We start from the raw sequence: 19,115 nt of genomic DNA, 5'->3' as shown, positions 1-19,115 counted from the left end.
AGACCCATTCGTTGGTCTGAATCTTAGCTGAAACTGACTGAAAAACACTGTTCTGGTTGAATTGGTGTGAGAGAAAAATACTGTTCCGGTTAAAAAAAACAAATCAAACAAGCCGAATAAAGCCTTATAGATCCAAATCGTTCTTGCATAATGCTAAATGCACGAGTCCTACCAACTATGTTTTTGAACGTATATTTTCCAGTAACTCCAACTTCACGATACCATGCATGGGACAAAACTAACCGTGTCATTTGACCAAAGTCGATTGCTAGTTGGGTATATACCGTGTCATTTGACCACAGAGTCGATATGCGTCAGATAACCAGATAGGGTTGGAGCACCTAACATTGATGAACAAAACGTGGAACTACAGGAAACGATACATTTGGCTCGCCTACGTACATGCCAGAGTGCCACTGTCAGCTTTGACAATGGGACTCGAGTTTTTGAAAATGATGCGTGAGATCTGAAATCCACCCGGAGGAATAACATGCTGCCGTCGGAAGATGTTCTCTGCAGACTGAACAAACACAAGACAAACTACACCCTAGTTTGATATCTGAGACTCTAATGCGGCAGACTTGAGAGCAAGAGAAGATATATTTGGCCTGTTCGCTTCTCTTATAATCCGCAGCTTATTTTTTTTAGTCGGAACAATGCTTTTCTCTCACAATAAATCAACCGGAACAATGTTTCAGCTTGTTTTTACGCCATGTGCCAAGACAGCATCAAGGCGTGGTTGGGCCGGACTCGGGCACTCGCCCAACAACTCCTTCCAGCCAGAGAGGAGGAACGTTGATTCCAGGGTGCGCCGCCGAGACATGCGTAGTTGTGTCTTAAAGACTATATGGGTCGATACATTCTAGGATTTTTTTTTATTTTTAACACCTTTTATAAACTAATTTTAAATCTAATACTGTTTAATTTTTTTTTCCAAAACTAACACTTTTGGCCGCGCCTATTTTTCTGGCGCGGCGAAACGCCTCTGTCGCGTCATGCATGGTGGCGCGGCGAGAGGGATGACGTGGTGACGACTAAGGCGTTGGCCGATGACGTGGCAGGGTCTACCGCGCCACCGACCTTGGCGCGGCAGTGACACGCCCTGATTGTTGGCGCGGTAGAGCCGGCTAAAGGCCCGCGGCCCATTCCTCGATCAGGCTGCGACTGCGACTCTGCCGCTCTGCGAGTCACCAGCGGGCGACGGGTAGTCAGGCAGGCTGCAAGCAGGCACGGCTGCACATGAACGAGTGAGACTGAACATGAATACGTGATCCGCATAGGTACGAATGGCCTTAAAACACGCACCAGCTAGGACTGCTACCAGCTAGTTGAGTCAAGTCTATTCATGTAAAATGACTAGCGTCCGGTAAATGGGATGACTATTCTAGCAAGGTGCAGACGTGCAGCACCCCACCAGTGTATGGATGTGCATGCTCTAGATAAATTTAGTAAAGAAATCTTGATTAATTTATATAACTAGCATGGATCAACAACCCTAGTTCTTGACGACATCACTAATAATAGTAAAAGATGACGTGTATAAAGAAAAGAGTAACTAATTAGGTAAGTGATATTTAATAGAGTAATATTAATTGTCTGGCAGGCGGAGGGTTGCTCGGTTTTCCACTCTGACACCGCGGCAGGAAAAGACACAATTGTTTTCCTGGTGTTGGGACTGTTGATATCTTACTAGCATACTTATCTCACAGGAACCATTGATGCAAAAGAGCTGAATGTTGTCATGAGGTAAGGCAACATTCTCTAGAAAGTGCGTTGTAGTTGTCTTGTTCCTCGACAGTTCTACGACAAAGAATGCTATAGCTCTTCCATTTATGTTTGGTGAATTGATATTGTAATCTTGCATAAGCAGTCCTAGAATAAGCGCAATGTTAAATAGTGAGAGAGTTCCTGCTGATATTGTTGTGCTGAGCAATTCCTTCTGTTCCTGTTGCAGCGACTGTTTCCTTTTGAGCATATCTTTTAGTGTCTCTATCTTTCATATTTCTTAAGAAGTTAGCTTGTTGATGAGATGAGTTCATCGGTTCATCCTGTCCATGATATATTATGCCCCTCGCGAAAATAAGAGCCACAATATTATTTTATATTTTCTTTTCTGTGTTTGAGCCCATGCAAGTATGGAACCACATCCATGTGCTGTGGAAAGTTCCTTGAAATAACACTACTCGTCTTCTGGATAATGCGGCAAATTAGGCATGGAGCAAGAGACGGACAGAAATGGTTAGTTGTGCTCTGCCTTCTTTCTTTGTTTATGTAAATTAGAAAGACCCTTATTTTTTAAGTTACTAGCTGTAATTTATCTTGATTTCTGGATTGTCACAGGTGACGGTGAGATAGACTTTGAGGAGTTCATCAGGATGATGATGAGGACTAGCTATGGTTACTAGGTGTATCTTATTTAGTCATTGACACCGTCAGTTGGTTTATGATCACCGAGCGTGTGCTTATTGACTAGTGTAATTACTATGAACAATAATGTTATGATCTGCTTATGCTTATCCTTAAAAAATCTTGTTGTGCCTACTTAAGTATGGTAACATCTATATATGCATCAGATTTCTGTTAAAGTTCAATAGCTGGTCGTTTTTCTGGTGGGAGGTAGGCTGAAATTTGTCCAGCTTTCTGAACTCTGTTCAGGAGTGTGGAAGTTTTGTGGCATGTATGTGGTGGATGTTGCGAACATCTAAAACTCTCTAATTTTGTTGCTATCTGGTAAGGAAGTTCGGTTTCAACATATGAAACTCTCTATTTTTTCTGGTGTCACTGTCGATCGCCGTCGTTGTCGTCGTCTCGTCGAGCAAATGCTATCAGTGATCCATCGTGATAGTGTTATTCGCTTGAACTTATCAGTCATGGTACAATATTTTTTATGTTTTATCTTTGAATTAATTCTGATCATTAGATCTTAACCCTGTGATTATAAAATTTGATTTTTCCATGGCCTTAAAATAATCTTGCTCAATCATCTCAAGTGAACCAACACACATACACATTGATCGAACCTGCAACACACACATTGAGCAATAATGTACTCATTCTTGGGGCTTGCTGAAGTGAAAACCGGACGACTGGTAGGAGCAGGTAATGTCCCACATGCTGGTACTTGTAGCTCTCATACTAGGTTGTCACCCTAGGCTAAACTAATTGTTCATGCACATATAGGTAGTTGTTCATGTACATATAGGTAGTTGTTCATGCTGTACTAACTGTTCATACATACAGAGAGATAGCCGTTCAAGCAAACTAGGGATGTGACATGTTCTACTCTTTGGTTTACTACTACTCAACACCAGATGACAAGAACTACGTTAATTAGACATCATTCATGTTATATATACTATGCATGAGACAATTAATATTACTCCATTAAATATCACTTACTTAATTAGTTACCCTTTTCTTTATACACGTCATCTTTTACTATTATTAGTGATGTCGACAAGAACTAGGGCTGTTGATCCATGCTAGTTATATAAATTAATCAAGATTCCTTTACTAAATTTATCTAGAGCATGCACATCCATACACTGGTGGGGTGTTGCACGTCTGCACCTTGCTAGAATAGTCATCTCATCTACAGGACGCTAGTCATTTTGCATGAATAGACTTGACTCAACTAGCTGGTAGTAGTCCTAGCTAGTGCGTGTTTTAAGGCCATTCGTACCTATGCGGATCACGTATTCACGTTCAGTCTCACTCGTTCACGTGCGGTCGTGCCTGCCTGACTACTCGCCGCCCGCTGGCGACTCGCAGAGCGGCAGAGTCGTAGTCGTAGCCTGATCGAGGAATGGGCCGTGGGTCTTTAGCTGGCTCAGCCGCGCCAACGATCAGGGCGCGTCACTGTCGCGCCACCGATCGTGGCGCGACAGACCCTGCCACGTCATCGGTCAGCGTCCCGGTCGTTGCCACGTCATCCCTCTCGTCGCGCCACCATGTATGGCGCGGCACATGCGTTTCGCCGCGCCAGAAAAATAGGCGCGGCCAAAAGTGTTAGTTTTGGAGAAAGAAATTAAACAGTGTTAAATTTAAAATTAGTTTACAAAAAGTGTTAAAAATAAAATAAAAATCCATTCTAGAGAGGATGGATCACCTTGAAGTAAAATTCCTTACCAAAGCAACAGGAAACATGGGGTTTGAAGCATGTACCGTCACTTCACATGATAGCACAGAATGCACTGGTACCAAACGACTACATAGAAATGGAACCAACAGTTCAGCTTATCACTCCAACTTATCTGGGCGGTTCCGTTCACCCCACGGCCCACTACAATGTTCAGCATTCAGATGCCCACCGAAAAAATGGAGCTTCGGACCGGGCCTTCCTCAAAAGCACAGGCCGGGAAGCCCCGGACCCACGTACCTAATGAGCACGGTCCATGCTCCGCCTCGGCAGTCGGCGCTGCGGACTGCGGTACGCGAGCCGCCGGGCGGGCACGGCCTCCGTGCCGCACCGACGCCTCACCGACTTTTGTCGGTGGTGGGTGCGGCCTCACGGTCACGGTTCCTGAATTCATGATCTTTTATATAGACACGGTAAGGGCCACGCACGAGAGAGTTGTGATTTTATTTTTAATTATTTTTCTGCGAATAAGTAATAATTTTAAAACGTTGGATGATTCACATAAACAAGTGTCATGAATCTATAATAGGTGTCCACGGCTACTCTATAGGAACCGTTTTCACTGATCTTTCTTTTTCTTGGTTTCTAACACTCACGGAACATATGCTACCACCACCAATGTGCGCGTGTATTGCAGGTGCCGGGCGTTATGCACTAGTCACCCTGGCCCTGCATTGGCCTGTGCTAATTTCATGTTCGAGAGTGAGCGTCGGATTTGCCGCAACAAATGCGTGAACTCAAAGGCGCGGTGGCATCATGGCACTTATATAGATGGGATATAATAAGTCGTTTATTTAGCTGTCTACAAACTATTTAATGTAACCATGATCAAACGTGAATAAGATTTTTTTTTGCGAAGGAATAAGATTTATGTATACTATTTTCGTTATTTCACAATACAAAAGAGATCACGTATATAAGTCATGATATCAAGTGATCATTGGGAGCTCGTGAAGTAATCTCAGTAATGATAGTTCTCAGAAATACTTCTATATACCGAAATTACATGAACCACTCAACACATAAACCTTGCACGTAGGCGCATTTTGCCCATTACGATTTTGGATACAAGTGAGCTAGCCTTGCTGGTTCGCGGGCTAGCCCACTTGCATCTCTAGTTGCGATGACACTACAAGCAATGCTCGTTTCTCTCTTGAGCATTTTAGCAAACGGGGAGAAGTCACGATGACGACCATTTGTGTTCATCAGCATGCTAGCACACCATGCTGTCTTTTCCTTGCACAACGTCTCCAATACGGACTTCCTCCAATACGAACAGTCAAACTCCACTCTTGCAACAGCGTGCAACGCAATTAGGTGAAGGAGAAAAGGAAAGGGGGCAATTGGTGCCAATATGAGGATGGAGAAAGAGGATGAAGCGGCAAAAACTATAGGGTTCGCGCAAGCTGCGGACATGAACGACGTCCACAAGTGCCCCTCGCCTCTAGGTTCTCCTAGTCATCCTCTTAGTTCTCTTTGCTCTTTGTCCGCAGCGCCGCCCCCATGGCCCACCTGCAGCGAAAGACATCCATTGAAGCACTCCACACGTGATTCTGGTGAAGCAATGCTTCTCGACTGATGTTGCTTCATTGTTAGCAGGGTAGCTGCCATAGCCGTCGTCAACAGGAGCAACGCATGGCCAAATCCAAGATGGAAACTAGCTGATGTTGTTGTGTCCTTGCGCAAAGGAAAGACTTGCCAATTGTCACCATCGTTACCATTTCTGAGCGCTGAAAATCACCCGCGCATGAGATTGAACCATGCGGTTGCATGCTCTAGATGATACACTCGTACACACAAAACATAAGTGAGATCGTATTCTTCACCTCGGGTAACCAGCCGACATCGTCGTCTCGTGAGACTACTGTAGCTTCCTTCTCCACGTTTTATCTCTTCTCTATCTCATCAAAATAAATCCACGCGAGATCATATAAATGGTATATTAATAGGTATTGTACCTACCCTCAGACTCATTCGGTCAAGGATGCCCACTCATGAAGGGAATATATAGGGTGGGCACCAACACAACAGTGACTCCCCATCTCAACAAAAAAAAAGTGACTGGATCAGTACGCGATAGTAGGACAATGGAGCAGCAACTGAGTAACCGAAACATGCCATTTTCGGCTCACCGTTGCGTTTTTTACAATTATTACTCACGGAATCAAAACGAAACTGGCATGGTGACGGACTATACATACTCAGGTCCTATTTGTTTGAGGCCTCGTTTAGATCACCTCCAAATTCCAAGTTTTTTCACTTTCTCTCCATCACATCAATTTTTAGCCGCTTGCATGGAGCATTAAATGTAGGTAAAAAAATAACTAATTGCACAGTTTAGTTCGAAATCACGAGATGAATCTTTTGAGCTTAGTTGGTCCACAATTGGACAATATTTACCAAATAAGACGAAAGTACTACTATTTATCGGGTTAAAATTTTTTGCAATCTAGACATGGCCGAGCTTTTAGCCACTCTTAGACTACTAACTTTTGGACTTTTCAAAAGCCAAACAACTTTTATGAATAAAAGCCTATAAACTCACTATTATAGTAAGCTTCTGACTTATAGTTTCCAAGAGTTTTTTAGCTTTTAAAGGATCTATAAAAGTTAAGATCTAAATCTAAAACTCCTAAAAGGCCCAAACAAACATGCCCCGCGGTCTTTCTTTTCCTGGTCAAGCACGTCCATCTTCCGGTCGCCAGCCGCGTGAAGGTCGTGAAGACGGTGCATAAATCTCTCCGTCTCCGGCGCGTCGAACAATTTGCTTGACCCGGCAGGCCGTTGTCTCTCCGTCAGCGATTCCTCGCCAAGTCGCCATTCGTCAACTATACTACATTTTTCCTTCTGGCAGCAGTAGATTGCTGCCAAACTTCGTAGCAAGTGCGCTTGCCTTTGCATCATAGACGTGTTCGCCGCCATTTTATTGGCCCGTAGCGTGCTTAGAGGCCGTGCGTGCACCCTGCGATCACGATCGAACCCCGGCGTGGCGTTGCTTTCCTGCTAAGCTTCCCGGGTCAAAGTCTCCCACCCACGGGGGTCACCAATCTCGAAGCAGATCCGACGGCGCATGGGCCCCTCACCGGACTCCCAAAGCCCAGAAGAAAAGGGAGAAGTCTCCACCCTCGTCCCGTCCGTCCGGCTAATTCGCCCACCTCCGCCTCACCCCACATCCACCCAGATCTCGCCGCGATGGGCCTCGCCGCCGCCGCCCGCGCGGTCCTCCTCCTCCTCGCCGTCGCCGGGGTCCTCCTCCGTCCGGCGGCGGCGGAGATCAAGCAGGAGTCCTTCAAGGACGACTCCCGCCCCTCCATCCTCTTCGAGAAGTTCGGCTTCGGCCTCAATGGCATGGTGTCAATCTCCGTCACCGGAGCCAAGGCCTCCTCCACGCTCGCTAGTCCCGACCCCGCACAGCTCGGCTTCTTCCTCCTCTCCGACGAGTCGCTCTTCGAGGCCATCTACGATCAGCCGGCGCCCACGGATCTGAACCCCAACCCGGAGTCCTCCCGCACCTGCGTCCTCTCCAGCCCCTACGTCAGTCCGCTCTTCACCTTCGCGGACCTCAACGACAAGGGCTACTACAACAAGACTTTCCCCATCACCCACCCCGACGAGTACAGCCTCTTCTTCGCCAACTGCGCGCCGGAGACCAGCGTCACCATGGAGGTCCGCACCGACATGTACAACACCAACCCGGACGGCACCAAGGACTACCTCTCCGTCGGCATGGCCTCCGTCCCGGGGATCTACGCCTTCTTCGTCGTCTGCTATGTCGTGTTCCTGGCCGGGTGGCTCTACGTCACCCTCTACCGCAACCGCCTCTCCGCTCACCGCATCCACCACCTCATGTCGGGCCTGCTCGTCGCGCGAATGCTCTACTGCATCTCGGCGGCGGAGGACCAGCACTACATCCGCACCGCCGGGACACCGCACGGGTGGGACGTCATGTTCTACCTGTTCCAGCTCGTGAAGGGTGTCATCTTGTTCGCTGTGATTGCGCTGATTGGGACTGGGTGGTCGTTCCTGAAGCCATTCCTGCAGGACAAGGAGAAGAAAGTGCTCATGGTGGTGATCCCTCTGCAGGTTGCAGCTAACATCGCCGCCGCTGTGGTCGGCGAGACTGGCCCATTCTTGCAGGGATGGGTGACGTGGAACCAGATCTTCTTGTTTGTTGATGTGGCTTGCTGCTGTGCTGTGCTCTTCCCAGTCGTGTGGTCCATGCGTTCTCTGCGGGAGTCATCCAAGACAGACGGCAAGGCGGCCAGAACCCTTGCCAAGCTCACGCTCTTCCGTCAGTTTTATGTTGTCGTGATTGGATACTTGTACTTCACCAGGATCATTGTGTATGCCCTCAAGACAATTACTAACTACAAATACAGATGGGTGAGCGTTGCAGCCGAGGAGGTGGCCACCATGGCATTCTACATGTTCATGTTCTACATGTTCAGGCCAGCTGAGAGGAACCAGTACTTTGCACTTGACGAGGACGATGAGGAAGCCGCAGAGATGGCGCTCCGTGAAGAGGAGTTTGAGCTCTAAACGACCACATGGATGTCCAATGACATGGGAATACAGCCATCTGCCATTCCGTTTCGCCTCAATGTGATGTTGATCATACTATACAGATTCAGGGTTTAGCTAATATTTGTCTATGTATTGTGGTAAATCTTCTCCCACTCCTTTTAGTTTCGGAAGCTGCCAATGAAACTTGTGATAACTATATTTCTTGTGTTGCAAAAGTAAGGGGGAATTCAATCAATATTGCCATTTTGCCAAGTCTCGGTTTCAATTCTTGCTTTTTCAGTGTTCTGTTTGCACTATGAATGGATGATTTTATTAGTGTGTGTGGACTGGGGATGGCATTGATAAGCATCATGTTGCCGTGACCTGTAAAGCCATATTATTGCTCGAAGCAGGTTCTGAATTTCAGATGGTTGTTGGGATTTTGACGTCCAAGTGGATGCTTTTCCTGAAATCTGGCTTGCTTGTTCGTGCATCACTTTCCGGCTGCTGAGATTCATAAGAGTGGCTGGAAGCCAAACGAACCACTCAGCCACCTACAGGCAACCACAGGTTGGAGTCACTAGTAAGTGAAAATCGGCCTGAATAAACATCTTGTCAATAACTCAGCATACTTCTTGGTGTGTTCTGTATTAGCTTAAATCATCTGGGCTCGAGAAACAGGTGTGCGCGCGTGTGTGTGGGTTATGGACAAAGCTATTGGATGATCATCAGGTTCAGTTATAGTGTAGGCTAGTGATTTTCAGTTTTTAGGTAATGTTTACCCTGTTTCTTGATATCGAGTAATTGTCTATTTGATGACCCCGGGTGTTCCGATAAGTAGTTGCGGTTGTGTTCCATTCTTAGCTCGGCTTTCTGAGCTTGAGCTTATTGCAGTCTTGGTACCTCAATTTGAACATCTGAGAGGACAGAAGTAGCGCAGACAGTGAACTGGCGTTCGGTTATCATTGCTTTTTGATTGCCTCCTTTACCGTGAATGTCCACGTCCGTCGACCTATTAAGCTGATTCGAAGTACAGAAATGGAGAAGCAAGACAGCGAGGGAGTTGTGCACACATTGGCAAACACCGTTCTGGCTGAATTGTTGTGAGAGAAAAACACAGTTCCGGCTGAAAAAAAAAGCCGAACAAGCCGAATACGGGATAAGTCGAACAGGGCCATTAAACTATATTCGGTTTAGAGAAAAAATATTATTATTTTAGATTAAACGCAGCAATTTAACTACTTCCGTAAGTTGTAAGTCATTCTGGCTTTGCAGCTACGGACCTATAAAAATCAGAAGAAATTATAATTTAGAACGGATTGCAATTTGGTTTCTGGCTTTTCTAGCTATGTCGCTATAAAAAATCAGAACAAGTTATAATTTAGAACGAAATACAATTTGGAAGGTATGAACCATGTTAATTTGTCCTACATGCTTCAAATCCTACGGTGGCTAGCTGTCCTATACGGGCTCTTACAGTCTTGGACCGCTTGCCAAGCGTCGGGGCTTGGTAATTTCCGGCTCCGTTTCGGGGTCTTTCTCGGCCCGCACGCACGCACTTCCCAGAAAATGATGCCAAAACAAAACTCACGGCAGCTTGACATCTTCCATTCATCCAGTCGATCATCCCTCGGGATTATCCATGTTCGTTTCGCTGAAATTTGCTGATGCTGATTTCTCGTGAGAAAAAAACATGGTCCCTTCGCTGAAAAATATTGCTGAAATAGTGCTGAAGAACAGGTCGTATAGTTCGGGTATTCCTTATTCCTCTCCCCTGTTGTTCGGATCGCCTGGGCGTTTGGTCCTAGCAGTTGGCATGATGTTTCTGCCCGTTGGGTCTGTAACTGTAAGCCAGGTGGTTTGGTCTATTAGGATAATCATGACTTGGCTGTCGAGTTCTTGCATTTGGGTCATGTACATGTGTGTCATGTACTGAGTGTGCATCTACTCAAAACGAGATGTGTTCTCGTGGAGGATTGAGTCAATTTGCATGTAGATTAGGCTAGTTAGCAAATTAGAATGTGCGTGTGTTGCACATGATACTGGAGTAGTCTTCAGCAGGTTGTTAGCTAGCTTCTAGGAGTTGCATGTGTTGAGGTACACAGCATAGTAGTGTTAGCGGCTGCATGTTAGCGGGGCACGTTTGGAGGTGTGGCTTGGTCAGAGGACCGTTTCATGCGGCGTACGTGCAGCATATGAGTTTGTGGCTCGGAAGCTGCGATTACGTGCGAGCGTGCGTATGAGACCCGGGCAGTAGTTGCTCCTGTATGCATGTGGGCGGGCTATTTTAGCCGTGTATCCTGCTTGGTTGAGAGCGTCCCGAGTGGTGTGTTTGAATAATAGAAGTCAAGATACAGGCGTTCGTTGCTGACAAGTCTATCTGTCTATTGTTCATCTTCTACCTTCGTCGGTCGAGAGTTAGAGTGACTCGGTTCGTCAACAAGATTACGAAGAGTGATCGAGTTTCCATCCCCATTCTCCAGGTTCAGGGGAGTCATATGGTACAAATAATGGCGAAAAAGACTGAAAGTTCCTGTGCCTCAAAGCCGAGTGCCCGAGGCAGAACAGTAGACTCCATAGTTTTCAACAACTCGGTTAAATGGAAGACGACTTGAAATCTACAAGTGGTAATATTTCTGCACATGATAGACTGATATGTACACCGATGGTGTGCTAGACGACTGTCACCACATTTGTCTCTCCAGTCTCTGCCTTCACCCCTTTCAGCACACATTCACGTTTCATGCAAGCTTCAGTCGGCCTTGAGCTTTATGGAAGAGTATTGAGGCGAGGCACACACCGTCGCACCAGTTTGAGGACCTCATCAACGTTGATCACCGGAAACGCCAGGACCAAGACCAGCAGCCACTTGATGAAGCTAAGGGCAACGATTCCAAAAGCCGACGCAAAGAACAGAATATATAGGATCAAGAAGTGTAGACCAAAGGATCGGACACCGCCATGGCCAGGAGGAGCCAAGGGTCGACCCAAGGAGGCATGCATGGTCAATATAGGCTGGCGTCTTCAGACAGCGCGTTCAGGGAGTTAAACATCTCGATGGCGACCAAGAGTCCAAGACAGAGTGCGAGATCGTCGTGGCCTTCGCCTTTCCCTCCGTGAAGTAGTCGCAGGGGCTGTGCTAGCACAACAGATAGCAGGAAGAAGAATTTGGAGAACTGAAAGGGGGCAGAAGAAGAACAGCAAGATACAGGAGAGCATCGGGATGATTCGCTTCGGGGAAAAAAAATTGGTGTTCATACGATTGATACACTCTCTTACTCCAATCTCTCCAGGTTTTATAGCCTGTGCTAGCAAGCACGTTTACCCACTCAGAACCCATCACACATCTTGGGCCGCTTAGCTCTGGGCTTTGCTCTTGTCCCGTTTGCTTCAGATTGTTGCCCATCAGGCAGCGGAATGGTGACTGGTGTGGCTGGCGTCCAAGGTCCAACGAGGACACGCGGTCCTCTGCCGTGTACAGTTGATAGAGCCCAATGACCTGCTCATCAGACAAGAATTTATCCACTAAAAAAAATGAGACAAGAATTCAGGTAACTGTAAACAATCCAAACCAGCACGTCCTCGCTACAAGCCATAGCAATTTCAGCCTTCACTGAATTTCTAATGCTGTCCCTACAAGTTTCAGGTGGCACGGTAGAAGTCCATACCATGTAGCAGAACAAGACGCGAAGTTAGCATGGCTCTGGATGCTTAGGTTTCTCGTGGCGGAACCTGTTCACTTGGTTTCAGGTTCTCGACTTAGCATGGATGTTGACATTTTTCTAGATTTATATTTCAAGATTTAACGGTGTTATTCTTTCCGTAACAGGCGACGTGCCCGTTGATAGCGAGACGCCTATAGTGACTTAATTAATCTTGATATGTTAATATTAAGGCGTTTGTGGTAACTTCACTGATTTCGAGATGTTGACAACAATGTGTTCATACGCAACATTAGAGCATGTACAATAATGGGCTTATAGCCGAGCTAGTAAGCATTTTTGCTGATGTGAAGGAGAGAGGATAGGAGAGAAAAGAGAGCTTGGCTCCCATACAAGCAACAAGCTGGACACGGAAGAATAGGTATTTATGGGCCCAAACAAAAGTGCATGACAGGAGGAATAGGAAAGAGAAAGTAACGTACCACATAATAATAATAACTTTTTTATAGCTAAATAGGAGACGACTATTGTATAGCTTGGCTCTTGTGACTTAACTTATAGCCAAACATTTAACTCTATTATTCACCGTGCTCTTATATGAACGTCTGCGTCTCCCAAGTGGCAGGTGGTCTTGGACAGGAATGAGCCCCTCTTGAATGCCCAAGCAGCTGTAAGGAATATTGACGCCACGCCACCTGACCGAGACTCCGGTGCATAGCCTAGTTTGGTCTCTAGCCACCGGATGAGCTATATTCTTTACACCGGTGAAATGTTAGTAAGTGAATTTAACAAGATAAGCCTTCCAAGCGTGTGGTTAGGAGTAGAAAATACTCAGAAAAGGAGATGAGTCCTGCTCCTGCATTCAACTTGACACATCCAGCTGCACGGCCCACCCTACCTGCACTGCACCCTTTAACATCAGGCAGCCGTCTTTTCGTCGTCCAATCCAATCGATCAACTCCAAAATTCTTTGTAAATCACCTGTATATTTAGCTAAGCAACATAGTTCTCCATCCATACATAGAAGAAAAAACAAGTTTAAGTGAAATTTTCGATAGAAAGCTGGTTTGGATTAAGTGGTATCTTTGCTGCCATAGGCAACTATTATATGCCGTTTTGTTTCGTGTTGCCTTTCTTTTGTTGAACTCTGTAAGAGAAAGACCTTGGTGGCTGATTTTTCAATATACTAGCATGCAACAGCCAGGACGGTCGGTCCGGTGCGAGTTTGTTGAGCGATCGTTGACCTGCACGGCAAGGCGACCTAGGCATGGTATGCATGCATGCATAACATTAGCCCGTGCCTGGTCCCGAAGAGAAATTTCCAAGGCGAGAGCAGAGGAAAAGAGTTTCCAGATGCAGCAAGGTCCTGCCGTCTCGGTATCAGCCTCTGTGCCTCGCCGGTTTGGTTTGGTGTGGTGCAGCTCATCTAATAAAGTTCTATAAGCCTCGGCCGTCCACGCCGTGTTGCCGATCGCATTCAGGGCAGGGGCAGGGCATGCGCTCTGCTTGCTTTCCATTAGAAATTCGTTTGCCCAACAAGCAACGGCCTCTGCAGAGGTTGAGAGCACGGAAACGCATCGTGCATGTAGTAGTAGGTTCTTGTTGCTGCACTGCAACCGGCGGCCGGCCTCCAATACGATATCGGTCCACGTCAAATCTCTCGCGAACTTGATGTAGCTGCGTTGCAGAAGGTACACGGAGATTAAAGTATAGCAAAGCGAATCAGGAGTCACGACTCACGAGCACATGTACTAATACTCACTAATTAATGACCCACAAGTACCGGTATGACCCTCTGGATATGATGCACCTAACTGTAACCAACCTCTTCACACGATCACACACAGGTTAATATCTAACTCCATCTGTGTTTTCATGTAGTACTACCAACAACAACAAAAAAAACACTATGTTAATGACGTACTATTCCATGGCATCTATGAGTATCACATGAAGAAGACCAAGACGGATGAGAAGATCGAATGGCTACGGGACGGCTTGTCGTCCTTCCCATAGTTTGAATTTTAACGAGGGCTATGCTTTGCTCGTCACAGAAAGATGGAAGCTGGATGCTTTTTTGCTCCTAGAACGAGAGCTTCCGAACACCGAAACACAATTTCACCTAATAAAGGGCGAGGGAGCTATAGAGAGAACCACCAGAACAGAACAGAGTCCATGGTTATGGTTCTTCTGAGAACTGAACACTGCTGAAGCAGCAAAACTACAAAACGGCAGTTACTTTTTATAATCTTTCGACTTTGGACACATATAAAAAAAAGAAGGGTAAAGTCCAATTTATACCCTCCAACTTTCACCAAAGCCTGAATTTCAACCTCAAACTACAAAACCAGATAACTTTGGCCCTCCAGCTCTGAAAACCGTTCAACTTTGAACATTCCGGGCGGTTTTATGGTTGAACAGTAACTTTTAATATTTTTGGGAGGCGCTGAAATTTTATATTATTTTTTCGAGCATCTTAACGTCCTCAAATGAAAAAACTCAAAACTACAAAGTTGTATATCTCATCGAGGTCTACAATTTACATATAAAAATTATCTTCATCCGACATCGTATTGAAAGGTTTTATATTTTTTGAAATTTGAGTCTCATCACGTGACAAAATATAGTGCTGAAATTTTATATTATTTTTTCGAGCATCTTAACGTCCTCAAATAAAAAAAATTAAAACTATAAAGTTGTAGATCTCATCGAGGTATAAAATTTACATATACAAATTATTTTCATCCGATATCGTATTGAAGGGTTTTCTATTTTTTAAAATTTGAGTCTCATCACGCGACAAAACAATTTTGTTGCGTGATGAGACTCAAATTTTAAAAAATAGAAAACCCTTCAATACGATATCGGATGGAGATAATTTTATATGTAAATTGTAGAACTCGATGAGATCTACAACTTTATAGTTTTAATTTTTTTTTTCATTTGAGGACGTTAAGATGCTCGAAAAAATAATATAAAATTTCAGCACCATATTTTATCGCGTGATGAGGCTCAAATTTCAAAAAATAGAAAACCCTTCAATACGATGTTGGATGAAGATAATTTTTATATGTAAATTATATACGTCGATGAGATCTACAACTTTGTAGTTTTGAGTTTTTTCATTTGAGGACGTTAAGATGCTCAAAAAAATAATATAAAATTTTGGCGTCTACCGAAAATATCAAAAGTTACTGTTTACCCGCAAAATCGCCCAGAAGGTCGAAAGTTGAACGGTTTCAAGAGTTGGAGGACGAAAGTTATCCGGTTTTGAAGTTTGAGGTTGAAATCCGGACTTTGGTGAAAGTTGGAGGGTGTAAATTGGACTTTACCCAAAAAAAGAACAAAAAGCTAGTGGATCCAAGCATATGTATACTTGCAAAACCACTTATTGCTATCATCAAATCACCAGAAAAAAGAAGGATGCCAAAAAAAAAACATGAACAATCACCACCTAATTAACTATGTCTTCCTTCGCCTCCTCCTGCACGCTTACTTTCTCCCCATGGGCCATGGCCAGCGAGCTTCGACCATTCAAATGTACAACGGCGCGCGCGCGCATGTCCGTACCGTGGCGCGATCACCTCCTCTTGTTCTTGCTGCCGAGCACGAGGCTGAAATAGAAGAGGATCCGGAAGAGGAAACCCCAAGCCATGGTCACGAGCAGGCACTCCCACTTTCCGAGCTGCGTCACCGCCACCTCATGCAGGACGCCGCGGCCCGTGACGACGCACGTGTCGGCGCTGATCCCGACCCCGAGCGCGGAGCTGATGGACGCGAGCACCCGGGCCTTCACCGCGTCCGGCAGCACCGCCAGCGGGGAGTTGTCGAAGATCTGCGCGCCCCGCACGAAGCACTCGCCGCTGCGGGCGAACTCGTTCTGCAGCACGCCCTCGAACGGGTACTTGATCAGCGACAGGTAGTGGAACCAGATCCAGTAGGCCGGGATCCTGTCCCGGTTGATGAAGAAGCCGCTGAAGAGCAGGAAGTAGGCGAGGATGGCCACCACCACGGTGTAGCCGATCATCACGTGCGGTATCACGCCGGAGAGGAACGTGACGAAGCCGCTGCCGGCCCAGAACGACGCCAGGATGGCCAGCGTGTAGAAGGCGAACCCGGGCACACCGCCCGCGAGGCCGACGGCGAAGAAGGTGGTGAACGCGAAGGCGAGGGAGAGCACCACGAGCGCCGGGAAGGAGACGATGGCGTTGGAGAGCACGTAGGAGGCGCGCCGGTACGCGCCGTAGGCCGTCTCGCGCAGGAACACGTAGCGCTCGTTGAGGAACACCGGCAGCGCGTCGGCGCAGGTGTAGAACATGGTGGACATGGCGAACGCGAAGAAGCCCAGCCGCTCCTGCGCTCCCTTGGGAGACTGGTCCAGCTTGAAGAAGACGGTGGCGAGGATCGCGCCCGTGACCACCACGGCTGCGAGGCGTATGAGGAACAGCTCGGGCATGCGACGCGTGTTGATCGCTGACCGCTTCGTCAGCACCTTCATCTCCACCCAGAACGGGTTGGCGTAGGTGTGCACGGACGCGGCCTCTCCGGCCACGTCCGAGCCCGACACCAGCTTCCCGCGCGAAATGCTCGCGCTGACGGCCTCCTTGAGCGACATCGTCGTTGGCGCCACCAACGACGACTGATCAGCGGCCGCCGAACCTTGTTGGCCAGGGCTCCGCGCGTGCATCTGCTGCCACGCGCGGTGGAAGTCGACGAGCGGCTTGGTCCCCGTGGGCAACGACTCGAACTCGCGGATCAGGTCGAGCGCGAACTCGGCGCGGTTCTCGTCGTCGGGCACCGGGAAGCCAAACTCGGCGAAGTAGGACGGGAGCGCGGAAGGCGGCCCGCTGAAAACGGTCCGGCCACCGGAGAGGAGGATGAGGCGGTCGAGGAGGCCGAGGATGCGCTGGCTCGGCTGGTGGATGGACGTGATGACAATGCTGCCGCTCTCCGCGATGCGTCGAAGCACCTTGACCACCATGAACGCGGAGGTGGAGTCGAGCCCCGACGTGGGCTCGTCGAGGAACAGGAGGATCGGGTCGTGGATGATGTCGGTGCCGATGGACACCCTGCGGCGCTCGCCTCCGGACACCCCGCGGTGGCCCTCGTCGCCTATAATGGTGTTGGCCGCGTCGCGGAGGCCGAGCTGGTCGATGAGCGCCTGCACGCGCGCGCGCTTCTTGGCCGGCGACAGCGCCCGCGGGAGGCGGAACTCGGCGGCGAAGGAGAGCGTCTCGGTGACGGTGAGCATGGGGAACAGCAGGTCGTCTTGCATGACGTACGCGGAGATGGACTTGAGGACGGTGCCCGTGAGGGGCTCCCCGTTGAGCGTGACGGCGCCCTTGAGCGCGTCGCGGGAGATGCGGTTGGCGAGCGCGTCGATGAGCGTGGACTTGCCGGAGCCGCTGGCGCCCATGACGGCCAGGATCTCGCCCTCCCTCGCCTCCCCGGAGACGCCGTCCAGCAGCGCCCTGGTGCGCGGCGCGTGCGCGTCGGGCGCCGCGGCGGCGGCGGTGACGCGGTCGGAGCGGCGCTGCAGGGGCAGGCCGGCGGGCCCGCGCCCGCGCTGCTTGGCGCGGACGCTGTAGGTCAGGCTGCTGAACGCCAGGCGGAAGTGCACGGTCCGCCCGATGATGGCCGTCGCGCCAGCACCGTTGACGGCGCCGGCGCCTCCCGCCACCGCGTCATGTCCAGGCGTGGTGGGGAGCGGCAGCGAGAACACGGACGCGGAGCCGTCGTCGTCCGCGGCGGCCGCCGGGTCGACGGTGGCGGCGCCGACGAGGCGGAGCATCTCGGCGAGGGACGGGTTCCGGCCCCTCTCCCGCACGGGCGGGGGCGGCGCCGGGGTCGAGGCTAGGAATGGGAGACGGTCCTGCACGGCGGGCGCCATTGCATGCAAGCACGCAGCGCAGACTCGATCGATAAGCCTTGGCGTACGTACGTGCTGTGCTGCTGCACTTTCTCTTCCCACTGGCGCAAAAGCGAGCGAGCCGAGCTTAAGTAAGGGTGCGGGTGCGGGTCCGGGTCCGGGTCCAGTACCAGTACGTGGTCCGCGGGAAGTGTGGCTTTCAGCCAGGAGAGGACGAGAAGAAGGCCGATGGGAGTGTGGGATGGTTACGACTTGGCGAGGCGTGGAGCTCAAGTTTAAAGGCTGGTGGATTGGCCGTTTGGGGCGTTGTTGTCACGGAGAATGGCGCACGGTGTGGTCGTGGTGCGCGGGTCGTACGGACATGTGGGCTGAGGTGGGAGGAAACGGAGAGGGGCCGGGGGTGGTGGTGTAGGAGACGGGATGGTGGCCAACGCGCGGGGTGGTGCCGCTGCCGCCGGGGAGTGCATGGTCAGCGACTCAGCGGGGACCGGGGAGAGTTACGGGGGGAGGGTGGGTTGGCTGGCTTCCACGTCGAATCGGTGCGATTTAGGTTGGGTGGGTGACGAGATACGGAGGATTTAGGAAGGAAACGGCAACTTGCATGCATCGGGTACCAGTACATTATGTATATTCTTTGGGATCTTCTGTGGGGTGCAAGTATTCGACACGTTGCTGTTTTATAAGCATGCAGAAAAATGGCTGGTTCGGTGGCTTGTTTATAGTGCAATATAAAACATGTAGCCTTGGCAGAGTTGCGCCGTACAATTAGTTCGTCTAGATCTTCTTGGCTTGGTTAACTTAACATATCGCATAGGCTATGATCATTGTCAATGTTCTAGAGCGTGTTGATATGAAAAAGCGATAGGAAGCAAATGGAACGTTAGGTTCAACATCTGATGACCGCATTTCGATGTTTGAATGTCAGAAGTACGGTACGAGTTGG

The 19,115-nt window shown here is 48.7% G+C and overlaps 3 protein-coding genes across 3 annotated transcripts in view; 2 read left to right on the top strand and 1 right to left on the bottom strand.

Moving 5' to 3' along the window:
• Window positions 1–19,115, top strand: part of LOC136456784 (small ribosomal subunit protein uS12) — a 264,823-nt gene that overhangs the window by 70,279 nt on the left and 175,429 nt on the right. The gene's annotated exons all lie outside the window — the stretch shown is intronic.
• LOC136459364 (protein CANDIDATE G-PROTEIN COUPLED RECEPTOR 7-like) lies at window positions 7,250–8,914 on the top strand. The gene has a single exon (XM_066459227.1). The coding sequence runs from the start codon at window positions 7,331–7,333 to the stop codon at window positions 8,675–8,677; it is 1,347 nt and encodes a 448-aa protein (XP_066315324.1). The 5' UTR covers window positions 7,250–7,330; the 3' UTR covers window positions 8,678–8,914.
• Window positions 15,593–18,322, bottom strand: LOC136459362 (ABC transporter G family member 16-like). The gene has a single exon (XM_066459226.1). It carries the CDS (start codon window positions 18,191–18,193, stop codon window positions 15,884–15,886), a length of 2,310 nt encoding a protein of 769 aa, XP_066315323.1. The 5' UTR covers window positions 18,194–18,322; the 3' UTR covers window positions 15,593–15,883.

Source organism: Miscanthus floridulus, chromosome 6 (genome assembly GCF_019320115.1).
Source record: "Miscanthus floridulus cultivar M001 chromosome 6, ASM1932011v1, whole genome shotgun sequence".
Classification (NCBI taxonomy): Eukaryota; Viridiplantae; Streptophyta; class Magnoliopsida; order Poales; family Poaceae; genus Miscanthus; species Miscanthus floridulus.
Note: the sequence above shows the minus strand (reverse complement) of the source record. Positions and strands in the feature narration are given on the sequence as shown.

Bases quoted from the DNA above. Each gene is read 5' to 3' on its own strand.
- LOC136459364 (XM_066459227.1), top strand. From the start codon at position 7,331: ATGGGCCTCGCCGCCGCCGCCCGCGCGGTCCTCCTCCTCCTCGCCGTC.
- LOC136459362 (XM_066459226.1), bottom strand. From the start codon at position 18,193: ATGGCGCCCGCCGTGCAGGACCGTCTCCCATTCCTAGCCTCGACCCCG.